Consider the following 20,939-nt stretch of genomic DNA (forward strand, 5'->3'; position numbering starts at 1 on the left):
TTGTTATTGGATTCACCTTCCAAATTTAGCAAGCAGTCTTTTACTAGTTTCTAGCAATACAGCTTTTGCACCAAACTGACAAGAGTTTAACTCTACATTAAAAGACTTTCAAATAAAACAAATGTGAGTCTTGTAGTAAACGAAAGACTATGCTCTTATCATTCAGATGAATCATCATCTAGTCAGTAAGATCATAGGCAAGAAATTAATTAGCATATGTTTTGATAATAATAATAATAATAAAAAAAGTCACTAAACAAGCTACCAAAGTTAAAACTCACCTTGAAACTAAATAATTTTGTTGTCATCTTCCTGACTGAAAGCAACCAAACAATCCAGTCTAACACAAAATTTCTTATTTATGTTTTAATTTTCATTTCTTTTCTGAATGCATTTCTTTTCCCATGTCCCAATTTCTTTCACCGGATTGAGTAGGAATAACAGACACCAAGCTTTCTACATAATCCATTAAGAAGAAGTGCTTTTGAAAGTCATCTTTCGTGACCTTAATCTGCAAACTTTCTTCAGCTTGTTGAGTTTCTGGATCATATAGGATAATATGACCTTTCTTAACAGCTAAAAGCTTTCCATGTGCTGTAATAACTCTAGTTCCCCTGCGAGGAATGGTATCAAAATCCCGGGATATGAGAACCTGTATTAACCACCGACCTTTGGGCTGGTGGCCACCACCAAAGCATTTAAGCTTGGTGGGGTGGGAGGCAAGTTTTTGCTACAATTAAATGTGGCCTTGTTTAAAAAATCCAGGCGGGTACTTAGTGCACTCGTCTGATTCGGTGGTGGTTCAGTCCCCTCCGAATTACCTTTGGATCTCTTCAGGTCCTCCCTGTTGGTTTTTTGGGGCATGAACTAAGAAACAACACTTTAGTGTTGCAAAAAAAGCTTATAAGAGACTTGTATTGAATGTGGAAAATGAGCTTATATTCTACATTCATCAACTCACTATTTATAGCGATTACATGAAACAAACTATCAAAATATCTAACTAACAATTATCCTAAAAATCTCAACAAGATATAATCTTCTTCTACTAGCAAATCTTAGCTATAATATTTGTTAACAAACCAACATGATCTTTGGTTAATAAATATCTTTATTTTTCTAATAACTAAATTATTTTGATATCAAATATAATCTAGCAAAATATGTAGAAAAAGTTGCATATCCCAACACTCCTCCTTGCCACTTTTGCTGCAGATTTTGAATTGTCTTCTCAAATCTTTGAATCTTGTTTTGGAGGGACTTTTGTAAGAAATTCTGCAATTGATGATTAGCCTTGCAATGAACTTCTTCCTTTGGGTTTTTATGCAAGCTAAATAGTAGTCTTGCAACAAGTCACTTCTTCTGTCTTCTCATGCCAAACTCCACATAAAAGATGATTTTTTTTTAATGTTTCCAAATAACCTTCTCATAGGTTTAAAGTGGAACATTCTTTGACAATATTTGAACCTATACAGAAAATATGAAGTTCTGCATGATTCTTCATTTTGTCATCATCATCAAAATCTGTAGACTCAAAAACAAAAATGTTATAATCTTGATTAATATCAGGAATCAATTTGATACCTCCTGACTTATCAATGATCTCCTCCTGAATTTTTTCAGGATCTGAATTCTTGATTTCATCATCATGTTCCACTTTAAAATTGTCAAAATCTGACCAATTCATAGTGAAATTCTTTCTTTTTATTTTAATTGAGAATAATTTATTCTCAATCAAATCATTAGCCATTATCCTTGTGAAAATGGCATCAAAAACTGATATGTGAATGCTGGCCTTGGATCTCTGTCTAACTGCAACTTTGTGGTCTCTAATTTGTGTATCTATCAGCTCTTCAAATGCTGGTGAAACAAAATTCGTTTCCACCATATCTCGTAGATCATTGACTACCAAATAAGTCCAAAATTTTATGGCCCAAATTTGGTAAGTTTCACCACTAAAAGTAGAAACATTTAACAAAAAGTTCTTTCCTGTCATGACTTTGAACTTATAAAGGATCCTCACCAATGCATCACCCTTAAAAAAAACAAGCCCTTAAGATATAGGCTCTTGATACCACTTTGTTGGTTTTTTGGGACATGAATTAAGAAACAACACTTTAGTGTTGCAAAAAAAGCTTATAAGAGACTTGTATTGAAGGTGGAAAATAAGCTTATATTCTACATTTATCAACTCACTATTCATAGTGATTACATGAAATAAACTATCAAAATATCTAACTAACAATTATCCGAAAAATCTCAACAAGATATAATCTTCTTCTACTAGCAAATCTTAGCTATAATATTTGTTAACAAACCAACATGATTTTTGGTTAACAAATATCTTTATTTTTCTAATAACTAAATTATTTTGATATCAAATATAATCTAGCAAAATATGTAGAAAAAGTTGCATATCCCAACACTCCCCCTCTCCCATAGTATATGAAGCTATCATATCGACAAAAAAAAAAAAAAAAAGAGAACCTGTATTGCTTGGTCTAGGAATTATGTACACCATATTCCTTCATCATCCAGATTTCACATTCATCGCCTAATGAAAAATCAAATATAGAAAGCCACCCTTCGAATATCCAAAAATCACTTGTACCTGCAAATAGAATAGAGACATCAAAAGGAAGAAAGAATTCTTCAAAATGTTGTAAACTTGGGTCAAACATGTCCAGCATCATTCTCGATTTGTTCGAGTTGTAACTTGTAACCAGTCCAGTGGAGACAGCCTTTATGTTCTATAGCCATCCTGTCATCCCATTTCCATGCACAATCGATCAAGTTGATCAGTTTCCAAGAATTGCTTCTCAAACCATACATCTCACATTTGAGAACCTGCATCTCATAGAAAACTTTCACAACTTTATAGTCACCAGCCAATTCCTCAAATAAGAAGCCTACGACCAGACAGAAAAATTAATATTGACTGCTTTGATAATAGCTCTGTGGAACAGTCCAGAATTGGTGCAAAGCTGGATTCCATAGATATAAATTAGAATGTCGGTAATGACCCGGAAAATAACAAGATGTAGTAACGCAAAACACCCCGTTAATGGAGCCTGACATGTTTATATCAGTTCCCAGAAACAATGGCGGATCACTATTTGAGAATGCTTTCCCCAGAATCTCCTATTTGCTTCTTCAACTCCTGATGTTTTGTTTCTGTGCCGCAATAACAGCCCGAGCGACGGTTGGCCTCTGAGGTTGTCAGGCTTTGCCAGAACTTACAGAGGCAACGAAATCGAACCAGGGATTTCACGCGGAGTCTATGCAAGATTTCCATGATGATTTCGTTGGCGAGAATGGGATTGAGGTGTTTGAATTCTCTCCCGTCTCCATCTTATGCAGCTGAAGCTCTGGCAAATATTACTTGAACCTGCTTATCGGGGCTGCAACTTGCAAGAAAGTATTTGTTGGAGGGCCAAAAGTTTAGGGACAAAACCAAAGCAAAAACAATGCCAATATTGAGCAAATAGCCATGTTGCCACCTTTTGTGTATAGATAAAGTATGTTATTGTAGGGCTAGTAATTTTTGTATTCCTGATTCGATTAGAATGCTGAAGTAGAAGGGGAAAAGGAAAGAAAGGAATTTTTGTGTTGTTGGTAGAATTTCTTTCTTAATTTTTGTTATAGAATGGAGATTACTTTTCTCCTAACGGAATCTTGTGTATGTTGAACACAGAACTGGAAAGAGAGAGAAGAAAAAGAAACTCAATTGTAAGGGTGAGGCTCTGCCTCAAGTGCAAGCGTGCTTTCCTTCAAATATTGCTTGGCGTTCATATCCTGACTTTATGCATTTTTCATGCAAAGGCGTAATTAGCGAACAAAGGTGAAGGACGTAATTAGGTTCGCGCTAAACTCTTAACATAATCACTCCTAGTCCTACCATCTCCTTCTTTTGTTTCTTGTTTGAATGGACATACAATTTTCGAGCTGGAACAGAGCAGACACCGGGCTTTCTGCATATATATTCAACTTGGAAGAAGAAATCAGGAGGTGAAGGTACATCAAGAGCATGGTTTGCAATATCGGTCGAGTCGTAACCGAAACGGAGAGAGCTGGTACGATACCGATCTCTGAATCGCGAGTATTACCATATCGGTGACGACTCACTCTGACTAGGCCGATATTGGCCGATTCGAATCCGTGATGCATGATATCGGCCGATATATCTGAAACAACTAAGAATCGACTCGGATATTTTTTTAAATTGTGCACTTTTTTTTTGGGTATTTTCTAATTTTAGTAATTTTTTCAAAATTTTTGGAAACTTTCATGTGTTATAATGTGCGTATAATCCAATATTCAACCGATATGTCGCGACGGATGTGGAACAACTGAGACTGCGACGTGACCGCGACCCGCGATGGCAAACCATCATGATCAAGAGAGGATTCTCCAACTCTTTGATCAGTCTCTGTATCCTATAGAACTAAATAACCATCCTTCCGGGCTAAAAGCGGCCCATGTACTGTGATCACCTTAGTCTTAAAACTGGAGAGTCCAAAGATTACTAGAAAACAAATATTTTTTTCGTCCAAGAATTATCTTCATTCATCATCCACATGTCCCATCCAATCCATAGTCGATACCCTTTGAAAGGCCAGAGTAGATTGCAACGGCCAAAGAAGTCGGAATTGGATCAATAGGAAGCAAAGTTTCTCAATAGATTTCTGAATTCATGTCGAATTCATTGAGATACAGTCCTCCTGATTCGATTTCTTTTGTGCAAGAAGAAGTCCAATGAATAAAGCCATGCATTATGAACCACACCGATGGATTTTATCTCACTCACAAACCCGTGCTAGGGTTGCAAACGAATCGAGCCGCTCGCGTCAAACTCGCGTCAAGCTCGAGTCGAGCTCGAGCCGACTCGAGTCAAACTCGATCTCGAACTCGAGCTCAAAATATTAAGCTCGTTAGCTCGCGATCCGGCTCGCGAGCTTGAGTATATATATATATATATATAATTTTTATTTTTATTTAATAATAAAAATACGTATATTATATATATATTTTGTTATTTTTTATTTTCATAGTAAAATTACGTATATATCCTTAATATTTTATTATTTATTAAGAAAAAAAATATTATTTTATTTAATTTTTTAAAAATAAAATAATTATTTTTTATTTTTTTCGAGTTCGAGCTCAGCTCGACTTGATTCAAGTCGAGCTCGAGCTTGAAAATTGCCGGCTCGTCGAGTTCGAACTTGGTAAAATTCAGTCGAGACTCGGGTCGATTAGCTCAAAATTCGACTCGACTCGGCTCGTTTGCATCCCTAACCCATGCTTAGTAGTAATATCAACATCTGTGGAGTCCATCACATCACTTTCCAAGAATTGTTTCTTAAAACTATTATGACTCGAAAACTTAGGCAGTTGGTTTTGTATCGAATTTTCATCACTTTGTAGTCATCGTTCACAGCATTAAATGAAATGATGGTCCGTCGTAGAGCGACGTCAATCTTATCTATCTAACCTACTCTTACGCTACAGGGAAGGAATATTTACAGACCCGAATGAATATTTACAGGTGAACAAGGAAGGAATCAGTCCACATCCAATCAAGACTAGTGCAACTAATTAAACATTAGGGACTTGATCGATCCCCTGCCTGGCCGTCAAATCAGCTACACATTAGGGATTGGTTTTCTTCCCTTGTAGTCCATACAGATTTCCGTCATAGAATAGCCTTCGGATAAGAATGACAATGATTGATACTTCAGCTTTGCGAGGCCGATGGTTCAATTTTAACTATTCCATTTAATTTTTGGATTTAACTCGAATGAAGACCCTTAATTAAACAGGCTACGCTCAAAATCCGATAGTTTCCGGTTATGTGAAACTTATGGCCACACAATATGGACAATAGAATACCACTTCGAAACTTTTTTCTTTGGAGGTTTTTCAGCAGCTGCTTTCTCTTAAAAGTTGAAGGAGTGTGTCAAACAAAAAGGGATAAAAAAAAGTTAATATCTCAAAGTAGACTATTCCACTATTAAAGTTTGTGGTAATCTAAAAGTAATAAAACAAAAGTTCCTAAAAATAGAAATCCAAACGAACTAAGAACTAAGGTTGAGATTTCGGGAATTCAAGGTCTTAAAATTAAAAATTTTCTTTCCCCTTCGGCTTTTTTAATACTACCCCTCTCTTGTCGAAAAACGAAAATTTCTTTTTTTTTTTTAAATAACTTATTTTTAAAAATCTTTAACTCTTTCCTGTATTATTTAGTTACAATTAGATTGAGTATTTTAAACCGAAGTTACAAATCTATATATTCCATCAAAAATCTAGAACACAAAATACTCACCATTTATCCTCACTAATGAAGACACGACTAATGAACCAAAACGACATTAAGTGAAGCCAACTTTGCACAATTATGCCTTGACGGACCGATCCACGTCTTTGTTGCTTGGTTCTTTTTCTGCTTCATTGCGTTCAGGTCCATTAAGCGATTCCATAAATTTATCCTCAACATCCTTTATCTGCAAAATTTTCGAGAATCATCATCTTCATCAGATTTCTTGTTGAATTTTCATTTTCTGAGATTTCGTTAAATATATCAGCATCGTTTAATGATTAGCTGCAGTACATCAAACTAGAGAACCCACAAAACAAACTTGCAAACCAAAAAAGTTACCTGGTCAAGAAGCTCATCAGCTTGTTTTGCTTTATCAACGGCTTTTTCAGCTAGATCCTTGATCATATGAACCTCATCCCTGAGCTTTGAATCTTCAGGAAGCTTCTCCTCTACTGTTTCTACAACATCTACTGCTGCTTCAGCTATGTCTTCCACCACCTCTGTCACTTCGTCCACTTTTTCTATGACCATATCCACCTTGCCTAGAACCATCCACCAGCTAAATAAAAATGGATCTACAGTATATTAAAATGATTCTAGTACTATTATAGTAGTTCTGTAACTAAACCTTTACAAGGCCCAGAAAAGCTTACTGACTTTTGAGAAGCATTAAAGGTCCCATTTTGTGTCCAACTGCAGGTAGAATTATGGAAAACACAATCCCAACAGTCCATTTTTTCCTGCACGAATTAAATTGGCATCGGAAAAACAGATCCCTTGTTGTTTTCATGCTGAAAATGTTGATTTAAAGGTTGATTAATCCATATATGATACTGAAATTAAAAGGTGGCGTACCAATCGGGCATATCAGATTTTTGAGGAGTTGGAGCTTTGGGTTCTTGATGATCAGTGCTAGATGAGCACATAACCCTATAATAGAGTCAATTAATAGTGATGTTCTTAGTATTATAAAGAACTTACTATTGGGAATCTGAAATGTGCTGATGAGAAAACGGATGAGATCCTTACCTTTTGACTCCATATTTAGCGCTCAAATTGCAGAATTTGAGCTTTGTTTGCTCAAATGAATGCTTTCTTAGGCTGAAAAAGTATGAACTACTACTAGACTTTGGGATATGGAAATAACGAGTTATAGAATTGTGACCACAAACATTTAAGGTGGAAAATGAGTGAGAAGATATCATGTTTGACGACAATAGAATGAGTGATCAAACACAGCTGGATCGGAAAGAACTTAAACTGTGGAACCCTTCTGCCTTTTTGGTGGGGATATTAGATGGTGCAAGTAAAATCGACATGCCAAGGACTTTCTCACTTTTTATGTTCCCTCTTCTGATTAGATCAAATGAGTGGTGTTTATTATCAGTGAAGTAGACTGCTCAACTGATTCTTTAATCATACGAGGATATTGCAAAATAATTACAAACGTTTCTTTCAGATCGATCATGAATCACGTGTAAATTATCAAGGAGAAAATTCTCAACTACTCTTCTACAAAAGAGTTAGAGGGGAAATTATTTTTTTTTTTAGCCTGCATGACCCACAGATGCTTGAATATTACGAACACTAGCCAATCACAGAAGCAACCAAAAGCTGAAATTGACAATTTGTCTCATTGGCAAAATGACCTTAATTTCTAGCAAGATCTTTTCTAGGTGAGATTTAATTTCGACTTCAACCTCATCATCCCAATACAATTGCAATTCCAGGTTGAAGAAAATGCAAGGCTTAAAGACTTGGTTTGACAACTTTGGGACTTTACATATTCTGAATTCTGATCCGAGTTATTTACTCCCATGAACGTAAAGAAAGAGACATTGCAGGCAGGCAGAAGCCATATACCTCCACCTCTTTGTTCACTCTAATTTGGAGACACCTTTTCACATGGTTCTAAAACTTGTGCGGCTGCATTACTCCAAGGGACTATAGATGGGCACTACCCAGGCTGGCAGGAGGTACATTATTTCTTGGTCATAAAAAACTTTTGTCTCGGAAGACAAGAAAAGAAAGCAGAAAAATTTTAAAAATGAAAGGAAAATGGACCATTTAGATTGGCCATTTGCGATTATTCTTTATTCTTTAAATAATGTAGTAAAGAACAATTTGGATAGATAAATGACTGTTCGGTTTTGTTTTTCTGAGAAATTATCAACAAGTTTTTTGGACACCAAGAAGGTGTTTTCACTATTCATTTCACATTTCAACGAAAACTCAAGAATGATATGCGGTTAATTCTATCAAAAAAAAGAAAATGTTGATAGCAAGAACATTTAAACGGAGACAATATTGACACTCAATTTTATTAGTTGTACACTATCTCAAACCCCTTTTTTCCCCCTCAAAGGAAAACAAATAGATTTATTCTAGTATTTCTCCACTTCTTCAATCTTCCAAAAACAAACACGGTTCACATTCAAAAGAAACAAAATAACAAATGGCCCAACTCTTTCATTTTATGATAAAAATTTTATCACGTATAAAATAAGACGTTACTGCAAAAAAAGGAAAATTCCTAAAAGAAGCTTGTTTGAACTCTAGGGTAATTTACCAAGAGTACAAGTTTAGACCTTTAATGTAAAGAACTCTTGACTCTTATACGAAACAATATTCTTTTAGCGTCCATTTAGTAAATCATACTATACAGAAAATTGTAAAACGCTTTAAATAACACATAGCCTCAAATTGTTTGCAATGAATTGCAGGTGCATCATTGAAAGTGTAAACCAATTTAAAATGGTACTACATTAGTACGTAAAGTAATAAAAAGTGGCGATATACCATTCAAACTATGAAAAATTCAGGGTCCGTTTGTTTCGGGTGAAAATGTTTTCCAGGAAAATATTTTCCTAATTTCCCGTGTTTGGTTGCATAAAAGTTACTGAAAACATTTTCCTATGTAAAATATTTTCACCCATCTTATGGAAAACAACTTCCCTTCCAAACTTATTGAAGTTGTTTTCCGAAATGCATGCATCCCGCCTGTAGTATGTTCCAAACTTACTGAAAACATCTTGTAGTATGTTCTTCTTTTTTTTTTAGTGTAAGCAGGAGGATTCGAACCCAAGACCTCTTCATTACACTCCCTCCCCCGTACCACCAAACCCTCCCCCTAGTATATTCAAAATAAAAAAAAAACTCATCTCTGCTCATCCTATGCTAGTAATTAATTATGTATAATAGGGACATTCTTTTCTAGAGAAACTTTCAGCAGTGGAAGTGCAAGATATATGTCACAATAAGCATTGCATGTAATTGATATTTGACACTAAATGGCCAGCAATTTGTTTATTGCTTAAGGAGATATTTTTTATTCATATATACATTTCTCCAAGATTTTTTAAAGTTAAACAATGAGATAAATTTTCTTATTTTGCATGGGAAGAAGTATGTAGTTATAATGTGTAGAAAGTAAAGATAGATATAAAAGTGAAAATATTTCAAAAGTTAAACAAACACCAGAAAAATGAAGTAAGAAAATATTTTCAATAAGCTAACCAAACACCTGAAAATGATGAAAAGGAAATGATTTTTATGGAAAATTACTTCCACGGAAAATTTTTTCCCAAGGAAAATATTTTATTTCCAACCAAACAGATCCTCAGCAGTGAATTTTTTTACTAATAACACATAATAAGTAACTACTAATAAACCACTGAAGTTGATCCAATAGAGCTTTATTCACTGTCAGATTTAAAATTCGAGTCCTAGCTTGGCAGTAGTGGATAGAAAGGATATAGGGAGGTAAAAAAAAAGGTAACTAATAATAAAGGTAGAATATATAAATATTTGAGGAAAAAATCTGGGGAGCCCTTAAACTATTGCCGTTGTCAACTTTTGGCCCCTCATCTAAAATTTGTTTCCGATTGATCCTTAAACAATTAAAAATGCATACTTTGAGGACTTCCGATGACTTTAAGCACAAATCTGACCGGAATTAAAGGAGAACTGAAGATGAAAAGAAACCATCCAAAACTACAGCAGCCATCAGCAGCAGCAGCACGAGTGCAAGTCCAGGAAAGTAGCTATTCAGGTGGGGGTGGAAGTTCAACGGGAAGTGGCAGCTATTACAGCACCATGGCGAGTTGCAGCGCTGCAGGAGGAGGAAGCCAAAGCAAAGGGAAGATGTGGGTTGATGAGTGTCGCGCCCCATTTTTCGTGATGGAAAATAAGAATAAAAATAGGTATTTACAAATATGTGTTTACAAGAAATGTGATTTTATTTTAAAATAAATGAAAAGGACCTAGAATGGGACTTAAAAAAATGCGACAATTTGGGTCCAAAATTTAGTCTAAAAGGGTTTTTAAAAAAAATAGGAGTCGCCACTTGGTATTGAGTTTTGGTGTACCAAGTCACCCAAAAATAAAGTAAAATAAAATAAAACCCTTTTTGACAACTCCAGGTCTTTGAAAACAAGAGAAAATGAATTCGGGAGTCACGATTGAAGAAAGGGAAGGCAAAAGTTCGATCAACTCAAACCTAAGGCACCCTTTCGACCTAGTCTAAGCTAGTTGCGAGGTTTAGTCAAAATTTTCCTAATCTAACCCTTAATTTTATCATATTTGGATGTTTCCTACATGGATGCAAATCTAAATTTAAAAATATTGAAAGGGACAAAATGTTCATTCAAGGGTTTAATTGAACCAATCGCATTAATTGCGAAGGCCAAAATAATTCCTTGAAGGTGTCACGAGTATGCAAATGATGAATTTAAAGTAAAGAAAAGAAATTATGTACATATATATAAGTGATCAAAGAAAAAGGGAATGCAACATAAAGGGTACGGGAGGTAAAAACTCGTGACATAATTTTCTTATACATGGATTAATAGGGTATTTAAACTAAAAAGTTATAATCACCCATTTCCCATGTTTGAAAAATAATTCTCCTAATATGAACAAGCAAATGAACTAATTTAAATGAAATGCAATTCTAAATGACATGATTAGCACCTATAGAGGGTAGGAGATAATATAATAGGGAATATCATACAAATGAGAAAAGATCCTAAAAATGAAAATATGCATGAAAATGTAGTGAATAGCACACAAAGATGAATCTAGCGCAAGACGACCTAAAAGGGTCTAGCGTTGGACTAGCCCATCTCTAAAAATCCTTACTAGCATTGGACTAGCAAGTAAACGGAGGGAGAAGCCACAACTAGCGTTGGACTAGTGTGGTGACGTCATGCATTAACAATTCATAGTGAAACAAATAAAACATAAATTAAAACAAATAAACACATAAGAGCACGTAGCACATAACACGTAAACATAATATCTAGATGCCAAAATCCTAAGAAAAGCGGATAAAACACATAACACATAAGCCACATAAACACGCAACCTATCTATTACATCGGGGAGCGCCTAACTACAATCTAGAAGGGAAAAATATAATAAAACAAATCTAATTATCCTATCTATTACATTTTTGAGGTATTTAAATGCCTCTTGAATCATTGTAAAAATTAACTAAAACATATATAAGAAAATTTGAATGAATATTTAAATCAAATAAATAAAGCATATAAAAATATAAACACATAGGAACACATAAGAGCACGTAATTGACATTGAAATAATAAAAATAGGGGTACCTCCCGTTTGAAGTGGTGACTAAATGGAGTCAAATTGTCCTATTTATACTCACAATGAACAAAAGAATCATGGCACCAATTTAATTGAAAAAACAATAATAATAAAAGTACTAAGCTCACGCTAATATGTCAAACATAAAGAAATTTAAAACATCTAAAAATTACAAGTTGAATATGTTCAAAAGTAACATAATTAGCTATTAAAGAAAAGAAGCAATCATAATAAAGAGAGTCAAAATTCATCAGGGACTGAATTGCAAAAATTGAAAAACTTTTGAGGACAAAAATCATATTTTTCCAAAGTTAAGAGTCAAAATTAAATAAAAGATAAAATTCAGGGACCAAAGTGAAATTAATTTAAGGACCGAGTTGAAAGGAATTTAAAATGTTATGGGCCACAGTGAAACTACTCCAAAGATCAGAGATTAAAGTGCAAATTTCGGTTTCTGATATGGAAGAAAAAGGCCATCGGGCCATCATTTTTATTTATTTGGGCCGGATGCTACCTAAGCCCAGCCGAAAGTCCAAGCCAAAACACACAGGCCAGCCCGTCTTCTATCACTCAAACCCAACCAAAAATACATGGGCTCTGACCTTCTAGCCCATTCGAAAATCAGAAACAAGCCCACCAAAATTAATAAAAATTAGCCCAACCCTTTTTCTTTCTTTTCTTTCCTTTCTTCTCTTTTTCTTCTTCTCTTTCTTTTCTTTCTTTCTTCTTCCTTCGTTTCTTCTCCTCCTCTGGCCATCCGAAGCTTACTTCAGTTGGCGGCCATGGTGGCCGCCGGCGGCGGTCGCCGGCGACTTTCCAGTCGTCAAAATTTCTCAAAATACACTTTCCCACTCCATTTTTCGCGTAGATTCCAATTCTGGACTTAGTTTTAACAAAAATTGACCCTAAAGTGGCCAAAATGACAAGAAATCAGTCCAGTTTTGATTTTTTCAAAACACCATATCTTTCATCAAAAATCATGAAAATTATACTACAACACTCTTACAACTCCTACAATACAAATATGATTTTATTTTGACAAGAAAACAACATAAAAGGACTAAAATAAATCAAAACAGTCCCCTAAGATTCTTTCTTTTTCATTTTGGTATTTTTTCAAACGGTTAACATGCATGCATAAAAAACATTTCCTTTTCCTCAATCTAGTTCATGCTATTTCCCAAATTTCAGCAATACAACAACAACAATAAAAACCAGCAAAAGCAAGATAAATTAAAATCAAAATGTATCTAATATGCTTAAAAAAAAAAACTGGAAAATACCTCAATGAAAGTGGAATTGCCTTGGCTGAAGTTTTTCTGATGCCTGTGAGTATGTTGGGGAGAGGAGAGTGCTTCTTGTTGTGACTTTGTCTGTTGGGAGCAAACAAGAAAGAAAAAAAAACCGAGAGGGAGTTGGGAAGAGGAAGAGTGCCTTGCTTCTTTTTTTTTGTGTTTCTCTCCTCTGCCCAAGTGAGCCGAGAGGGATTTTTTTTCTGGAGGAAAAATTGGAGTGTTGGTCTTGTTTTTGCTTGTCTGTCCAGTCCCCTGGGGTAGAGCCGAGAGAGACTTGTAGCCAAAAAAATGGAGCGTGTGTGCTGAATCTTCCGAAATGATGACTTCTGCCAATGAAAAGAAAGGTGCATGGCAATTGAGTATGGAATGGGTTAATAGGGGTTTTGGTAGAGAAAATGATTATGATGATTTTTTTTTATTTTCTTTTTTGTTGTTTGTTTTTTTTTTATTTTTTTCCCTTTTTTTTAAAAAAAAAACAAACCTGCAAAAATGAGAAAAATGCACATTAAAATACTAGAAAATAAATAATTCATTAAATAGAAAAATCTAGAGAAAATATTAAAAATTGACAAAAATTTGGTGTCTACAGTGAGTCTGACCGGCAAGATGATGAGCACACTATCAAACTTATCACTACACAAACCCCATCCTTATGCACATTGCGCGTGAACAGCAAACCATCCGTCTTGAGGCGGTTATGCCGCACCAGCCACAGGGTAAAGGAGGCACGTGTTGGTCCTTTGAATCTCCAAAATGCTTTCCAACCTTTGTCCACAGCAAACCCCGCTCCTTGCAGAAGCTGAGAGTAGACTGAGTTAATGGAAAACTCCCCTTTAGACGAGTGCTTCCACAGAAGTTTGTCTTGAGTTTCGCTGTGGCCTAAGGCCAAAATGCCGCTAAGCTTCGACAGGATTGCATCCGGCAAATATTGCCGTAGCACCCCCCAGTCCCAGTCATTGGTCTGAAGCCAGTAGTCGTGAATGCTTTTCCCCAGTTCCGCTTGATCCAAAGGATGGACCACACAGGAAGCCAAAGGAGCATTTTCGAGCCATTTATCCTTCCAAAAGGAAGCTGTCTTCCATCCCTGATTCTTCTGCAATTTTCAATGAATTTAAGCACAAATCTGCAAAACATGAATAGACAAAAATGCCCTTTGATTCCGGTCAGATTTGTGTTCAAAGTCATCGGAAGTCTTCAAAGTATGCATTTTTAATTGTTTAAGGATCAATCGGAAACAAATTTTAGATGAGGGGCCAAAAGTTGATAACGATAATAGTTTAAGGGCTCCCCAGGTTTTTTCCTCTAAACATTTTAGATATCTTTCAATTTTGTAAGAATCATATATATACCAAGTTGATAACCAAGATTGGAATTGGGTATCATTGCACTACAGAGGTTAATTAACATTTTATAGTTGTGGCAAGACTTAATTAAAAGGAAAGAACTTGTGGCAAAGCTTGTGGCCCATAAAACTTAGAAAATAGAAATTGACAAGGGTCTGTAGAACAACTAATTAATCAGCCCAGTAATGATGTCCAATGGGCTTCTACACTTTGACCATCAATTTGCAATTCCACGCCATCCTCTTCTACTTTCGGGTTCAAACGAAAATAGACTCGACCCGGTTCGTATTTTGGAGCTAACGCTTCCCGGTGGCCATGGCGCCGCCGCTGAGAACAACTAGCGCTATTGCGACTGCGCTCTCCATAGCGCTTCTCTCGTACCTCCTCTGCAAAAAGACTCGATCAAAGGCTTCATCCAAGAAAACCCCCAAAACCCTTTCAGTTAAAAAAGCTAGAAATGGGCTGGTGGCCGCTATTGGCAACACCCCTTTGATCAGAATCAATAGCCTTTCTGATGCCACTGGCTGTGAGGTAATCTTTTTCTCAACAAGCATATTATTTTCCATAGTTATATTCAGCTTATTATTTGCTTGAATTGATTGACAATTATTGGATTTGTTTACTATGCTAGATTTTAGGCAAAGCTGAATTCTTGAATCCTGGAGGGAGTGTTAAGGATAGGGTGGCAGTGAAGATTATTGAAGAGGTGACTTAATTGTTTTTCTTAAATTTGCTGCTTTTAATTGAAGGGTGTTAAAGTATTCTGACTTTACTTCGAAAGTTTTGAAGTTTGGATCCTTTATTACAGAAATTTGTGCTCTCTGAGTTTGGGATACCTTGTTTGAAATATTGAACTAACTTGAGTTTTTGTGTGATAAGATGGTTTTATTGAGCTAACATGTTTGAGCATGAGTTTCTTGAGCTGGGGTAGTGATAAGTTTTCTAACTGTTTTGATATCAAAGCTCTATATTTGGCGGTAGACCAGCTAAAAAATGTGGCGCAAAATTTGTCTTTGGAAGTGAAAGATTAGTTAGTCGGAAGTTTTTTCCTTTTTCATTTTTTGCCAACTCATCTGATATATCCACAATTGGTCATACTAGTAGCCATTTTTTGCTCCTTCTTTCTGCGTTTCCCAAAATATTAAACCAATGACTTGTGTTATCCGAGCATTCCTTTGCAATAATTTCCCCTGTTTTTTCCCTTCTGAATCCCCATTTTTCCTCCATGTAGGTGTGTTAATACGTTTGTTAAATTGTTCTCCCCATGTCCAAGAACCAGATCTAAGTAGTCAGAATATTTGTTACCATTCACATGGTGGTACACTGAGGGACTAGTTTACGTTGTTTGCAATATGTTTTGATACTTTCTTGTTCATATGCTCGAAGTTGTCTATGATTTGTTCCGAGACTCTTTTTGCCATAGTTGCAATGTTCCTTTTTCCTATGCTTGACCTTTCTTGTCATTATCTGCCTTCTGATATCATTGGCCTAATCCATGATTCCATGGCAATACTGATATTGTATGCTGGAAAAATGCCATACTCTTTAACTTATTGGTATGTTACACCCAGCAGGCCTTGGAATCTGGAGCACTAGCTCAAGGTGGCATAATTACAGAAGGAAGTGCTGGAAGCACAGCTATTAGTCTTGCAACAGTAGCTCCTGCTTTTGGATGCAAATGCCACGTAGTCATCCCTGATGACGCTGCCATTGAGAAGGTAAATGCATATGGCAATTTGGCACTGAACTTTGCTAGTTTATTATTGCAAATGGTTATGAATCAGCTCAGCTGGGGTAGGATTCTACATGCAAGGTCAATTAGCTGATTTGAGTAATACTACTGGTCCAGAATTACAGACTGTTGATCAGTTCCTTAATATTCTATTGGAAATTCGAGTCAATTAGGCCATTCTTGCATTGTCTGTCTGCTGGGCATTAATCCCCAAAAGTTGGAGAACTGAATGCTCAGTGTCTGCTGGAGAACGTGTATATATCGCAGCAATAAAGGCGTTGAAAGTTATTTGTTCAACCAAATTTGGAATGGTTGATTACATTTCAATTATTACGTTGCAAGTATGGTGTCAGTGCATACTGAATTAAATTGTACTGGTTTTAACTTTGTTGCTCTATATTCAGTCTCAGATATTGGAGGCCTTGGGTGCTACAGTTGAAAGGGTTAGACCAGTGTCAATTACACACAAGGACCACTTTGTCAATATTGCTAGGAGGAGGGCATTGGAAGCAAATCAAGTAGCATTAAAGCATGGGAAAGGCAACCAAAATGAATATCTAGATGTCAAACAGATCAATGGCTACACATCAGATTCAGGAAAGCAAGACCCAATATTCTACAGTGACTGCAAAGGTGGCTTTTTTGCAGATCAATTTGAGAACCTTGCTAATTTCAGGGCTCACTATGAAGGTACTGGGCCTGAGATATGGGATCAGACAGGTGGCAAATTGGATGCTTTTATTGCAGCTGCTGGCACAGGAGGGACTGTAGCTGGTGTCTCACGCTTTCTCAAGGTTAATTCCTCCTGAAATCCTGTAGTTTTAATTAAGTCCTGCAGTGGCCATGATCTGATGTTCGTGCATTTAACAGGAGAAGAATGCCAATGTCAGGTGTTTTCTCATAGATCCGCCTGGTTCTGGTTTGTTCAATAAGGTGACCAGAGGAGTAATGTACACAAGAGAGGAGGCTGAAGGACGGAGGTTGAAAAACCCATTTGATACCATAACTGAAGGAATTGGAATTAATAGATTAACAGAAAATTTCAAACTGGCAGAATTAGATGGGGCTTTCCGAGGCACAGATTTGGAGGCTGTTGAAATGTCCAGGTTCGCACTCTTTCATCAAGTGCCATTTTCTTTTTAAACAGCAGGATTTGTTTGCACAATGATCACAAATACCCTTGTAATTATCTGCCAATAATGAAGATAAAATAGTACTGGTTGAGTATTTTATGTTTGTTCTCTCAGTTACTTGTCTTCCTCTAGAAAACCTGCTTACAGAGGCTAGAGTGGTTTACTTTTAAGTCAAATTGGTCTTTCAATAATATTGACAGAACCCTGAAAGTATGAACTATACTGTCAACGATGCAATCAGAAAATTTTTGGAAATGTGTTCAAAATATGGTACTTATCTGCAATATTGATCTATCACTATTAATCAGGTACCTCTTGAAGAATGACGGCCTCTTTCTCGGGAGTTCTTCCGCTATGAACTGTGTGGGGGCTGTTAGAGTGGCGCAAGCACTTGGTCCAGGTCACACCATTGTGACAATTCTTTGTGACAGTGGGATGAGGCATCTTAGTAAGTTTTATGATGTTGGATATCTCTCTAAATATGGTTTGATGCCTTCAGCTGTAGGATTGGAGTTTCTTGGTCTCAAATAAGATTTTATAGTGCCATCAATCCCTACTTTATATGTATAATTTTTTTTTTAACCTGCAAAGAAGGTGAGAACATTAGGCTTGTCAGCAACGGCTTAAGTGCATAGGCTGCAGCGTCAGCCTTTGTGATCAAAGTAGTTTTGAGGTGGAGGTTTTGGTTTTGAGGTTTTTTTTTCCTCCCGCGGTGGCGCTTGGGGGGGGGGAGAGAGAGAGAGAGGAGGGGAGGAGGGACACCCGAGACATTTTTGTATGGCTAATTTCTCAATATATTGCTAAAAAAAATGTCTCCAAGACTGACTTTGTTTTAAGCAATATACTGAGAAATGAGCCTTTTTGTACGTCCATGAAGATGTAAATGGGATTAGGATTCTTTTTGGATTTTCCGGAGAAGAGAAAATGCAATTAAAAGAATATTATTTGTAGATCATTATTCCTGTTTCGCGGGAGCATTATTGGCTTTGCTGTGTATACTTTCAAACACTCGTTCAAGTTTCAGCAGAAAGTAACTCAGAATCTTTGTGAGAAGGAAATGAGACTTGACATTTTCAGTCAGCTTTTTCTCATCCCATAAGAGGCCTTTTTCCCCAGAAAAAGAGAAGTGTCCAAAGGTTAATATGAAAGCTCAACTTAGCTCATGTTATGAGGGCTTATTGATGCTAGAAATGCTTGCGTTCGTGCCATCTATCAAACATACGAATAAACTTTCTTCTTCGACAAAAAAAAAAAGGGAAATAAAATAAAATAAAAGAGAATAAGCAACCTTCCTATATAATTAATTGATAGAGGAATACGATATCTATATGTCATAAACGCATGGTAGCAGTTTCCAGTTTATATTTACTATCTCTTTCCCATTTTGGATACTTTTTTTTTATTTGACTTCAGTTTTACAAAAAATTAAGGCCTGAGGATCCTGTTAACCAGAATGTATTGTCCACCGATCAGAAAAACTTTGAAACTATACTCTCAGTTTCGTTTTAGCTTCTAAATTGAGCCCTTCTTGAATCAATTTCTCATTTTATATTTAATTTTCACAACATGTTGTATTTGGCCCTTGGAGACACTTCTGACCATCTTTCATTGATTAATTTTCTTTATTGATTAATCACTGTCTTTAACAGCACCTTCTATTTTAATGACCATCAAATACATCATGTGTCAATATTTAGTTGTAAATCTGACCCCACGACATGGTGGCTTTGTTGTAATCTTGTTAAAAAAAATTGAAATTAGAAGGTTAATAATGTGGTTGAGATGTAATCTGTAAGTAGTAATACCAACATATTGGATAAATTATAATTTTATCATTTAAACATGTGAAATTGAGAAGATTAATGAAGGCCTCAAATGATCCAACCCTTTTAGGGCTAAATTACATACACCAAGAAGTGCATAATGAAATATAGCAGTGCATGAGCTAAAGTTATTATCTTCACAAGAAAAATTTGAAATTCATAAATCATGAGAATTAGTGGAGAGAAGAATTTTTTTGCATTCATCATCCCAAGTAGACATGTCAATGGATTGGATCTTATCCAGATCCAACCTAGATCCAATGTACTTTAGGTAGGGTTGGATTTCATTTCTCAAAACTAGATCCCACCCTGTAAAAGAGTTGTGGGTTTGGATAGGGTCTGATTTTCTATAATTCATATCCAAATCCAAACTCATACCAGAGTCTATCCATACCCATGTACACATAATTAAATTATATATATATATTAGTAAATTTATAAAAATATTCTAATATTTTTATGGTCATTGGATCGAATACAGAAAGATTTCATGATTGCTTTCTTTTTTCAAGCTAATTCTAGTTGTTATCGTAGTTAGTACAAACTTTTTCAGAAAAAGAAGAAAAAGTAAAGACAAATAAATGAAAGATTGGACATAAATATAATTGAAGTTTTAAAAGTAAATAGAAGCAATCAATAATAGTTTTTTTTTTGAATTCATAATATTGCATTCAACTTCTCAAATATTAATTTTATTATTTGAAAATAAAAATTGGATGGTGTTTATATATTTTTTGAAATCTATATATTTTTACTTTAGTGTATTTAGAAAAATACAATGGATACCTAATAGAAATCGAGTCTGGGTTTTGATTTATTTTTTTAAACCCATAAAGATCTTGATTTAATTAAATTTAATGAATTTAGATCTCGAGCAAAGGATCCAACTCAGACCTTGGCAATTGACATAGCTAATCCCAAGCACAACCACCCCACCGCCGACCCAAAAATTGAAAAGAAAAGAAAGGCAAGAAGAATTGGTCCACAGTCCACTTTTTGAAAGGGGTTAAGAATGATTGAAATTGCCAAGAATGACAATGCTCTATTTAACCATTCTACCGCAATGGACCTTTTCAATTTAGATGCCCTCAGATTCGTCATACAATGAGGAGATTTCATAATGTTCTACACTAATTTGATAGCCACTTGAGCAAGGGATCAATAATGGAGTTCCTATGATCTAGTGGAGTGTGGACAGCAAAGCATGTGGAAAAAACAAATAAGAGCAAAGGAACAAGTGTGTACATTTAGAACCAATAGAAATATATGAAAAATGAAGTGGTTGCCTGGTTGGTTAAAGATGATGATAGTATAATCTATTTATGCTGGCAACTGCATTTATGGTTGCTGATGTGATCAGCATTGAAATAATTGAGTTCTTGATACTTTGCCAAAATTGTGAAGACAAATTTTTTTTTTTTTTGGTATATGAAAAGATTGAGCTCCTCAGCATGGTGAAAGTTCCAATCTACTCAAATTAATTTAGATATTACAGGTAGCCATCTGTGGAAATTTTCACACGTTGCATTTGTTTTTTGATTTATCTATCTAAGATAATCTTACATTGGAAATAAAAAAAAAAAAAGAAGACAGAATCCAACTCATTCATTTGCTCCGTTTTATTTGGAATAAAGAGATCACTTTTTTATTTTTTTAAGCAGGGGAGGGATGGAATTTAAAAACG

At 35.5% G+C, this 20,939-nt stretch overlaps 2 protein-coding genes across 3 annotated transcripts; one reads left to right on the plus strand and one right to left on the minus strand.

Moving 5' to 3' along the window:
• Positions 1 to 6,257: 6,257 nt before the first annotated feature.
• LOC113777745 lies at positions 6,258 to 7,686 on the minus strand. The gene is made up of 5 exons (XM_027322933.1): positions 7,349 to 7,686; positions 7,175 to 7,249; positions 6,977 to 7,059; positions 6,659 to 6,861; positions 6,258 to 6,503 (listed from the first exon to the last, which is right to left on the minus strand). The coding sequence occupies exons 1-5, from the start codon at positions 7,522 to 7,524 to the stop codon at positions 6,396 to 6,398; spliced, it is 645 nt and encodes a 214-aa protein (XP_027178734.1). The 5' UTR covers positions 7,525 to 7,686; the 3' UTR covers positions 6,258 to 6,395.
• Positions 7,687 to 14,833: 7,147 nt separating this feature from the next.
• LOC113778746 (cysteine synthase 2) lies at positions 14,834 to 18,138 on the plus strand. Of its 2 annotated transcripts, XM_027324235.1 has the most exons (6): positions 14,834 to 15,098; positions 15,199 to 15,273; positions 16,142 to 16,285; positions 16,704 to 17,093; positions 17,170 to 17,405; positions 17,741 to 18,138. In XM_027324235.1, exons 1-6 carry the CDS (start codon positions 14,883 to 14,885, stop codon positions 17,961 to 17,963), a joined length of 1,284 nt encoding a protein of 427 aa, XP_027180036.1. In that variant the 5' UTR covers positions 14,834 to 14,882; the 3' UTR covers positions 17,964 to 18,138. The 2 variants fall into 2 exon arrangements, with proteins under 2 accessions (XP_027180036.1, XP_027180038.1); XM_027324237.1 differs by lacking the exon at positions 15,199 to 15,273.
• The last annotated feature ends 2,801 nt before the right edge of the window (positions 18,139 to 20,939 follow it).

The sequence above is a fragment of the Coffea eugenioides genome, chromosome 7 (assembly GCF_003713205.1).
Source record: "Coffea eugenioides isolate CCC68of chromosome 7, Ceug_1.0, whole genome shotgun sequence".
Lineage (NCBI taxonomy): Eukaryota > Viridiplantae > Streptophyta > Magnoliopsida > Gentianales > Rubiaceae > Coffea > Coffea eugenioides.

Excerpts from the sequence above, each read along its gene's own strand:
- LOC113777745 (XM_027322933.1), bottom strand. The coding sequence starts at position 7,524 with ATGATATCTTCTCACTCATTTTCCACCTTAAATGTTTGTGGTCACAAT. Across the intron at positions 7,250-7,348 it reads GCTAAATATGGAGTCAAAAG|GGTTATGTGCTCATCTAGCA; the intron begins GTAAGGATCTCA and ends ACTCTATTATAG. Across the intron at positions 7,060-7,174 it reads AAATCTGATATGCCCGATTG|GAAAAAATGGACTGTTGGGA; the intron begins GTACGCCACCTT and ends TAATTCGTGCAG.
- LOC113778746 (XM_027324235.1), top strand. The coding sequence starts at position 14,883 with ATGGCGCCGCCGCTGAGAACAACTAGCGCTATTGCGACTGCGCTCTCC. Across the intron at positions 16,286-16,703 it reads ATGACGCTGCCATTGAGAAG|TCTCAGATATTGGAGGCCTT; the intron begins GTAAATGCATAT and ends CTCTATATTCAG. Across the intron at positions 17,094-17,169 it reads GTGTCTCACGCTTTCTCAAG|GAGAAGAATGCCAATGTCAG; the intron begins GTTAATTCCTCC and ends TGCATTTAACAG.